The sequence below is a fragment of the Barbus barbus genome, assembly GCF_936440315.1.
Source record: "Barbus barbus genome assembly, chromosome: 43".
Classification (NCBI taxonomy): Eukaryota; Metazoa; Chordata; class Actinopteri; order Cypriniformes; family Cyprinidae; genus Barbus; species Barbus barbus.
The window spans coordinates 5203967-5214222 of record NC_136721.1 but is presented as its reverse complement, the minus strand read 5'-3'; the positions used below and the strand labels follow the sequence as shown (position 1 = coordinate 5214222).

At 35.5% G+C, this 10256-nt stretch overlaps 1 protein-coding gene across 1 annotated transcript; it reads right to left on the bottom strand.

Moving 5' to 3' along the window:
* Nucleotides 1-17: 17 nt before the first annotated feature.
* LOC306862330 (solute carrier family 13 member 2-like) lies at nt 18-8344 on the bottom strand (the record flags this gene model as incomplete). Its single annotated transcript, XM_079405082.1, has 12 exons — nt 18-155; nt 290-427; nt 545-706; nt 1650-1778; nt 1878-2013; nt 2115-2324; nt 2427-2549; nt 2729-2912; nt 4557-4789; nt 4871-5007; nt 6148-6276; nt 8243-8344. The coding sequence occupies 12 exons, from the start codon at nt 8342-8344 to the stop codon at nt 18-20; spliced, it is 1821 nt and encodes a 606-aa protein (XP_079261208.1).
* Nucleotides 8345-10256: the final 1912 nt, after the last annotated feature.

The window sequence follows — 10256 nt, the reverse complement described above, 5'->3', positions numbered from 1 at the left end:
AGAATTAGATGTGATGTTCATGGTGTACTTGTGACATTTGTTGCGTTGGCCCATGAGGGAAAGGTTCCTAGATTGAACATGGCCATTCCCCATGTGTTGATGCCAAGGTTGATGCATAGAATGCCAATGATGTTGAGAAAGAAGCCTGCCTTTGCCTTCAAACAAAAATAGTACAATTATCCACAAATTTGTTCATAAACATTGCTTCAAAAATGTATTTTGACATTTAACTCCCAGTTAAACTTCCACTGGAACATCAAAGATTCATGTAAAATGTGCTCAGCCATACCATATCCAAGACTTTGAGGTTGCCATAGGAGAAAGCGATGGCGTTGGGTGGAGTGGCTACAGGAAGCATGAAAGCCAGCGATGCGCTGATGGTGCAGGGCAGCATCACATAGAGAGGATGGAGCCCAATGGTTGTGGCCTGCAAATAGAGGCGACATAGCCTATTATTTGCACTTCCATACTCAAGTTACATTTCTGAAAAGCGCAGCAACATAGAATATGTGGTAGGTATTGTTGGGCTACTCTGTGCACTCACCATAGAGGCCAGAATGGGCAGGAACAGTGTGGTGGTGGCTGTGTTGCTGGAGCACTCTGTGAATGTTCCCACCAGGAAACACAGTATCAGAGAGATGGCGAAGGGTGGGATGCTCTTCAGTGGAGCCAGACTTTGACCCAGCCATTTTGACAGACCAGACACCTACACAAAATAAACAGACAAAAACACCATGGCATTATTATATTATATAAAAATAAAAGTTTTTGTTTACATAATATATGTATGTGTGCTGTGTATATTTATTATGTATATATAAATAAACGTATATATTTCAGAAAAGTTTTTTTATATATTAAATATATTTATTTATATAAATATAGACATGTAATGTTTTCAAAATTATGTATTTATATACATAATAAATATACACAAAACACATATTATGCAAACAAAAACTTATTTTGTATGTGATTAATCGCGATTAATCATTTGACAGCACTAATTATATGATGTTTTTTTAGCATCTAAAGTACATTAGATTATTTTAATATAACATTTCAAATGAAAGGAGACCTATTATGCCCCTTTTTACAAGATGTAATATAAGTCGCAGGTCATTTATTATATCATTTTGAAAATGCCTATTTTGAGTGGAAGCAGAAACGCGCTGTTTTTGAGCATATCTCTTTAAATGCAAATGAGCTGCTGCTCCCTGCCCCCTTTTCCAGAATAGGGCTGTGTCTTTACAGCTTATTCCTCGGATACTCTGCTAAAAAAACAACAACATCTGTTTGGTTTTGATTATCATGTCTATGGCGCTGAAATCATGCGTTTTAAACCGTATTAGTTCTAACTTCTGATATAGGGTTTTCTGAGTGCACACATCTGAAGCACGCGCACAGAAAGCGGCTGTCACATGGCATGTGAGTACTGAACTCTTCTTCTCTTTCATGTCTTATTGCAATTAAATTGTCAAATACACGAGTTACCAATAGATTTGATTATGTCTGTGAAAGTAAGTTACTGGGTTGTTCTTTTTCATGTTTTCTGGCTTAGTAGGTGTGCCGGGGACCCGATTATAGCACTTAAACATGGAAAAAGTCAGATCAGATTTTCATGAGATGTCACCTTTAAGTCATCTTACCTCACTTCCTTTTGCCAAGGCAAATCCTCCGCCCAGGAGCAGAACTATGTTCCAGGGCATGCGTTCATGCACCACCTTCCAGTTTAGAAGAGTAGGAGTGCCCTTCAGTTTGTTCTTCTTGTCATTCTTCTGTTTTTCTCCTCCTTTATAAAACAGATAGACCAGTAGATCTGGTTTAAGACCTAATTTAAACTTATGGCACAATGTTCTGTTCAAATGCAGAAGCACCTTACCTTCCTCCACTTCTTCAGCATCTTCATTATGTTCATCTTTAGCATTGGCTAAACATGAAAAGTCTAGCCGAGATGGAATGACGAAGAACAGGGTTGACATGAAAATGGCCACAGTGCCATCGGTGACATATCTTTGCAGAGAAAAATAGAAAATATAAAGAAATTAAAATGCAAAGAACATAACTTTTTTTAATGTGAGCAATTAATAAGTTTTTAGGTAAAGTTTACTCACTGTCCATTTTGGTTAAAGAGCTCAGTAGCCCAGCCTGGCATGAACCCTGGTTCGCGTGTGAACCATAGGATCACCAAAATCACAAAGATGACTAGCACAGCACTCTCAGCAAAAGATATCGTTCCCAACTTCTTGTATTCATTCTTCATCACTCTGTAAGCGTCTTTGTCTCCCTGATTTTTTGAACCACAGCCAAAAGTTTTTTTAAAGCTGAAAAACAAAATCACCTTGAATTGAAATAATCTAACTAATAACACTTACTGTATGTCCTAGAAACACTCTAATTTAATGTAAAGCATGCAAGTTACTTACTTAAAGCCCAAGTACATGAACTGCAGCCAAACCCAAGACAGTGCAAGCATCAGCACCATGTTAGGAAAGGCAAAACCGAACCAGCTGGCAAAGTTGATCACGTCATTGTTATCTGGAAAAATGCTGCAAAAATGTGCAAAAATATGTGTGAGAAGAGACCTGACCAACACACACACACACACACACATACATACATACACACACACACATATATATATATATATATATATATATATATATATCAAAATGTATTATTATTATTGTTATTTTATGTAGACTTAATGGATACTTGAAAAACATACTCATCCATCTGGCCCTTGAGAATCAGATTTGGTGTGGTGCCTGTTAGGGTGGCTGTTCCTCCAATGCTGGCAGAGTAACACACAGATAGACTCATTCCTTTAAAGAGACAAAGGTACTTTGCTTCCCGTTCTCTCCTCCTGCGTTCAGAGAGTGCATTGATTCCTGCCTCCATGTCTGGGTTGTCTGTCAAGATATAGAGCAGGTGGGATGTAAGTTTTAAGACTGTGCTTTAGGCTATTACCACTGATTCTGATTGGTCAATATTGGCAACGTTCAGTCCACTCTCTTATTTCATACAAAAGCATGGCACCACTTTGGATCTCATTTATCGATTGTAGTCAAAATGTATTTTTTTGAAACTCTACACTCTAAAAACAATGGTGCTATATAGCACTAAATGTGGTTCTTGGCTCGTAAATCATAGGGGAACCACTTTTGGTGCTATATAGCACCATATCTTCAAAGGTGCTATACAGCACCTTTGTCAAATGGTGCTATCTAGAACCATAAGAGGTGCCATATTGCACTGTATTTCTTCAACAAAAATGGTGCTAAACAGCACCAACAATGGTTCTTTGGCTCGTAAAGAACCTTTAAAGGAGCTTAACAGGTTCTTTGTTCGGCAGTGGTGCTATATAGCATCTTAATCACCTCAAAGAACCGCTGAAGAACCATACAGGAGTTTAACAGGTTCTGTATATGGTAGCAGTGCCAAAGAACTGCTGAAGAACCACTGAAGCACCAAGATTTGGTGCTATAAAGCACCAAAAGTGGTTCCCCTATGATTACGAGCCAAAGAACCACTTTTAGTGCTATATAGCACCATTTTTTTTTAGAGTGTAAATTAACTGAACCAATCGCTTAATTCTGATTCATTCTTTGGAAACATTTGAAATAAGAAAGTCGGAGGCTGATTATCAAAACGGCAATGAGAACACAGCCCAAATGCAAAGACACAAACCAGTTGCAGATGTTTTCATGAACGTGTAATATACATATAATAATATAATAATTAAATAAAAACTGGACCTATATTATAAAACTGGCCTGAGATCAGTTAAACCGATATATTAGACTCTGGTTTGTGGGTTACCAGATCAACACCTTCTTGTGGCAAATCAGAATACAGAAATGCTTCAATACCTGATTTACTGAAATCACGTGATTTGCGAATTCAAGGCTTTATGAGATATTTAAGATAGTAGACCTAAATTATTTTAGATGCCATATACCCTTATGAAAATTTACTATGGTTTTACTACAAATAAAGCCAAAATACCATGGTTACTATAGTTAAACCACAAATTAACCATGGTTTTGCTACACTAACCATAGTTTAACCGTGTTATTTGTAGTAAAACTGTGGTTATACAATTAGTAATCAATACGCCAAAAAAACATAGTTACTACATTTTACTGTAATAAAACCATGGTTAATTTTCATAATTTAATTTAACATAAACGAGGCTGTGAAGGAAACGCTACAGTCTTTACAATGCCATGCACTGTATAAAGGTAGCTCATGCAATTTTCACAACTCTATTTTGGTATTTTGTCTACAGAAAGTTTTTCGAGAACGACATTTTGTCAGTTGAGCAATCGGTATGCCATTAAACAACAGCACTCCAATCCATTGAATGTGCTGTACTTCTGTTTCTCACTACCTCATTTTTATTCCTGTCAAAAATGAACTGCACTTACTAAGGTCTATACAGCGTAACATTATAAAATAATAAAATAAAATAATTTCAATTCAGTGTAAATTGATTTATTTGCTAAGCAGCAGAATAACAAAATAAGTTTTAAGTGTCAACATGTCAGACTTACTTTTGGGTTTGTCTCCAGTGACATTATCTAAAGCTTGTTTGATGTTGACCTCGGCCAACTCAAACGCATGGTTATCTTGGCCTTCCCTCAGCTCTTTCTCATCAGAGTCTGCCTCTGTGGCGCTGAGCTGTTCAAGAACAGCTTGAGAAATGGGCAGCATCATGGCTGTTGTGGCCGTGTTGCTGATCCACATGGAGAGGAATGCTGTTACGATCATGAACCCCATCATCAGCCTGCAGAAGTTAACAGACAAAACAGGTGAGTGTGAAACAGAAATAAAATAGGCTATACGTTTTCAATGTGTGTGATCTTACAAAGCAGGCCGAACTCCAACTATTAGGAGGACACTCAGAGCGATGCGCTTATGGAGATTCCAGTGTTCAACAGCTATAGCCACCAGCAGACCCCCAATAAACAGCATGTTGGTGTCCTTTAAGTACTCAACACACACCTGAAAGACAAAGTAACAGTTACATATTTAGTTCCTCTGCTCGATATGATTTCAGTTTATAATGCAATACTAGCCTGCTGTTCACAGTCTGAACTACAGAGCCATCAAAATAACACGGCAATGGGAAACAATTTAGATGTTAGGAAAAATTATATTTCAATCTTTTTTTTTTTGCTCTCTCGCAAAACATTTTGTTCAGTTGCAAAATGTTTGTGCTACAAATAATATGAGGAAAACTATTTTATTGTTTTTGCAAGACTTTTTCGAGAGAAGGCAAAAGTTTTGCAAGTGAATCCAAAAGCATTTTTTCTTTCCATCTCATATTTCCCCATGTCCAACCTTAGGGGCTCTGTCGTATACTGTATACTACCTACTGTTTTTCAAAAATCCATTATGCAATGGTAAACATTTCAGTAGTAAATAGTTAACCTCTCCACAATAAAGTTGGTCATTTTGCATTTTTAATCCATCTTTGTGTAAAAATGTGTTGGCAATCTAAAAAAAAACAGTCAAGATCGTTCAAGTTATAAACACAAGTTACTATGAATCATTTTTGGTTGATTGTAATTCATTACATACCTTTCTATCAAAGTTATCTAACATTATCAAGCTGAATTTGTTCTGACACAGTTTAACTCTGAGTTCTTGTCATATTTTATTACCATTTTCTAAACTATAGCGAATAAACTGATAATGTGAGAAATGTTGAATAAATGTGTCTGAATAAATTTTGGTTTGACTGTATCTATTTGATAAATGAAGTTAAGAAACTAACATTATACATACTTTTTTGGTTTCTGTACCCAATATTTTAAAAATGTACAAATGCAATAAAAATATCAGTATCGGTACTCGGTATCGGCAAGTACCAAAAAAATAAAAGTATCGGTATCGGGCGAGTACTGTAAAAAGTGGTATCGGTGCATCCCTACTTATAGAAACAGGTTTCGTGCTGATGAAGGAAAATCTCTCCAGCAATGTAATTTCTGTGTCTTTAGTGCTTGTGACGATGGTAATATACTTGATCTTCTTTTATGATAACTATTATATACACATTTGTTTTAAGCGATTGCTATGTGAGTAGTTTGCTTGTACATTATGTTTAGGTATACAATGATGCAAAATGTTTTTGTAAGATACCTTTCCAGACTCCATGATGCCCATCATTGGGAAGAGGATGACAGGCAGCAGGGCAGTGACGGCCAGCGGCATGCACTCTGTACACCAGTACAGCGCCATCAGGATGATGGCAAAACCACATCTTGCCTCCTGAAGAGCAGAAGTGTCACAAGGTAAGTGAACTTGAGAATACATCACCTATTCAAGTGGCAGTGGAACACATTTCTATAGAAGAGAATTATTTGATGTGAATGAGATGCATAACACATCAAAAGATGCAATCTTAGATCTATGTCAATCCTTTCATTTTAGGGGAGGAAAAGGTGGGTTTCGATTCTATCTATTACATCTGGTGAAGGTACCAGGGGTCACTACTGTATCTTGTGCTTTTATGCATTTAGACTTATCTATCACTCTCAGAATGCTGATGAAAGTAACCCTTGTCCATAAACGACTATAAACTATTTTTAATGCATTTTCTTTTATGGGTTGGTTTATTTTATGGAGGAATATTATCACTAGAGAAAAGGCAGTATAATCTCTTTAACCTAATAAAGTCTGACATATTTGATATCATATTTGATACATCATTTATGGTCCATACAATGTATGTAATAATGTAATGAGAATATGGAGCTCATACGGTTTTATTTTTTACCTAATTTTATTGAAGGCCCAAACTGAGCTAAAATATGCAATTTGATGCACTTGCTGCTGTTTATATGGCCAAAAAGTAAGATGACATTCGCATAATTTGTAATGTAAATCAATGTTTTGATCACTTTGTATCTCTCAATATTATGACTTTGTAAGATATTTACAGTAAGTGGCTAGTTTGTAGTAGCGGGCAAAACATATGTTGTATGTCAAATTTGAAGCATATTTGATTAGATATAATTTTAACATCCCCCCCCTCCTAAATATGATGTTTGGATAATCAGCTAAACCTAAATTGCTTCAATCCAGTAAGTGTTCATTTTGAAATATTACTAACAATATTCAATGTTATATAAATGTTTACTTTATATCTATGTCCTGTGTATACTTTATTACAGTAAAGGTTTTCACAGCAAAAGCACACATGTACCACGACCTGAAGGTGAACATTTTTAAAAGTAATTTACTTGCTAAAAAAGTATAAAAATGTACAGTACAAGAGTCAAGTCACCTTTATTTATATAGCGCTTTTAAAAATACAGATTGTGTAAAAGCATTTAACAGTATCAATTTGGAGGATAGAGTGTCAGTAATGTATAATAATAAGATTAAACACTCAATTTTCAGTTAAAGGCATTTCAGTTTAGTCTAGCTCAGTTTAGTTTAAATAGCATCTGTGAAATTCTGTCTTGTGTAAGGGCTTTTAAAAATACAAAAAATAAAGTGCATTCAATAGTTTAGCCACTCAGGGTTCTTAAATGTCTGATTGTTCCGTTTTATTAAGAATGTAATATCAATATTTGAGTCAAATATCCAGTTCTGTTCAATATTTTTTCAGCTGAAGCTCTCTAGGTCAGAGTAACCTGATCAGATCTTGAGTAACTTTGGGCCATATGACTTTGTTTTCTCTGTTTGTGACTTGAGGATGACCTCTGCAAGCTGTGTAAATAGTGTCCAGCGTTCCGCAGTTCATAAATAAGAACAGTGCATTTTTCAGCCATCAGTCAGCTGCTGATGAGGCGAATCTTTTAAAATATACGGTAACACTTTATTTTCATGGTCCCTTTTGAACATTCTGTTGACAATAAGTAATGTTGCAGCTACATGTCAATTAACTCTCATTAGAGTATTAGTAAACTGTGTGCTTCATATCTGCTAACTCTTTCTTGTGATGGTCTCCCAGAAGACATTCTACTGACTATAAGTAACTTTGCAAGAACATGTCAGCTTTTCTAACCCTAATGAGAGTTAGGTGCAACATTACTCAGAGTCAACAGAATGTGTTAAAGGGACCATCAAAATCAAGTAAAACCAAATATGCAGATGTCATTTTCATAGTTCAGTCATTTGGCTTATATAAATTCCCAAACACAAAAAAAGTTTTGCTTAAGAAGTTCATGTCAAGGACTTTGCAGAAGATTTTCACAAAATACTTCTGCTCCAACAGAAAAGCACTTACCGGAGTTGGGACGACTAGCGGCAGGGGCAATATAAGAAAGGGGGTGATGAAGATGATGAAGTAGTTTCTGTTAACCCACAGCCAGCGTAGAACCGATGCCATGTCTTCTGGCCCTCGGCTGCAGATGTCAGGTTTGTGCTGGATGGAGAGGACAACAGAGTGCTGATGGTGTGAGCGCAGCAAAGGAGGTCGTGTCTGATCAATGTGTTTATAGGTATCATCACATCAGGAAAATTAAACATTAACTCTGTGAACAAGGGGAGGGTAAATAGGGGTATGAAGGAGGGGAGGGTAAAAGAGATGGGAAGCACAAAAGATTAACCCTTTTGTTATCTTTTTCTAAGGCCACAATTCATTGTATTGTTGAAGCACTTACTAATGGATTTATTAAAAGCATATATGAACTTTTCCCACTGCCAATGTCATCATGGAAGAGCAGTGTCTCTTTTACACCAGAAATATGCAAAGAATGTTTCACTTCTGGAAAAATGTGGGGAAAGTGTGGGAATGTATGAATATAATTGTCATTGAGCTGGCTTGTAAAGTCACTGTCAAGAGTTGTTTGGAAAATGAGTAACAAAAAAAGATTTAATAGTAACACTTTAATTTAGTTAACACTAGTTAATTAATTAGGTATCATGAAATATTTTTTACAATGTTTGTTATTCCTGGTTACTTTTCAATTTATAAATGATCTATTATTTACTATTGTTAAGTCATATGTTCATTAATAATACATTTGTGTTAATTTATATGAATGTTAAAAAAAGTGTTGGTAGCCTATATATAGAAATTAACATTAAACAAAACTAATAATGCTATAAAAATGAATGTTGGCGCATTGAACCTTATTGGAAAGTGTTATATAACATCTGTTATTTAATGAATTTAATGTCAATGGAATCCAAAGAATTTTCTCCAGCATTTCCTGCTGGATTCACAAAACTAGCCGTGATTGTTTACAGCAAAAAGCAGAGACTAAGATGGTCAAAAAACAAATGTAATGAATTTGTCACTAGGAGACACCTAATAGTTCTTGCGAAAATTCAAAAGAAAATGTATACATTTTAAACATAAACACTTTGGTGTTGCCTTGTTTAACACACACTACTGTTCATTAAATCGATTGGGGGGGGGGGGTTCTTGATCGCCAAATCGGTATGTCAGACTAATTTTTTGAAGGATCATATGACATGTATTTTTGATCATGTACTTAGTGAATACAAGAGACTTCTTTAAAAAACAAAAAATTTAAAATCTTACTAACCACAAACGTATGAACAGACTAGATAATTCTGTTAATAAATGACAATGAGTTAATGTATGGAACAGATGATGGATGAAAATGTCTTGTGCCTTTACAGTTGGACTTTTACAGTTCTATAACTTCACTTTGAAAATGTCATAGTTGTATATAGCCTTGTACAAGAGCAATATGGCTTTTATTTTACTTTTGACAAAAAAAGATAAGGGTTAATGAATGTTTCATAGAAAATTCAGTCTTTAGATAAAACCCAAATTCATGCATAAGCATAATGTGCTGAGCCGGATTACGGTAATACATTCAGATTAGTGAGGAACAGATCAGCCAAGCATGTGATACACCTGATAATCTTCGGCTCGGTACAATCTGAGACCTTACAGCTTTATCAACATTAATTAGTAACCTTTACAGACTTTGCACTCTCCGCTTGTAATTATTAAGGACATACTTTGGAAATTAAATCAAGTACTATCAGTTGTTCACCTTTAAAGCCCATTGACCAGTACTATGAAAAGTCTCTTTCATCTATTATGGCTTTAACTGGCTAATATGTGCTAAAGGTCCAACATATGCAGGGGTATAGCCATCATTTCAAAAGTGGGGGGGGGGGGATGTCTAGTGTTATACCTGTTTTTTTGTTGTTGTTTTTTTTTCAGTTAACCCTTGTCTAATTGACAGGTTTTATTTTTAATCATACCTTTTTGCTTAATATGCTTTATGATTATATTATTATATATGATTATAAAACAG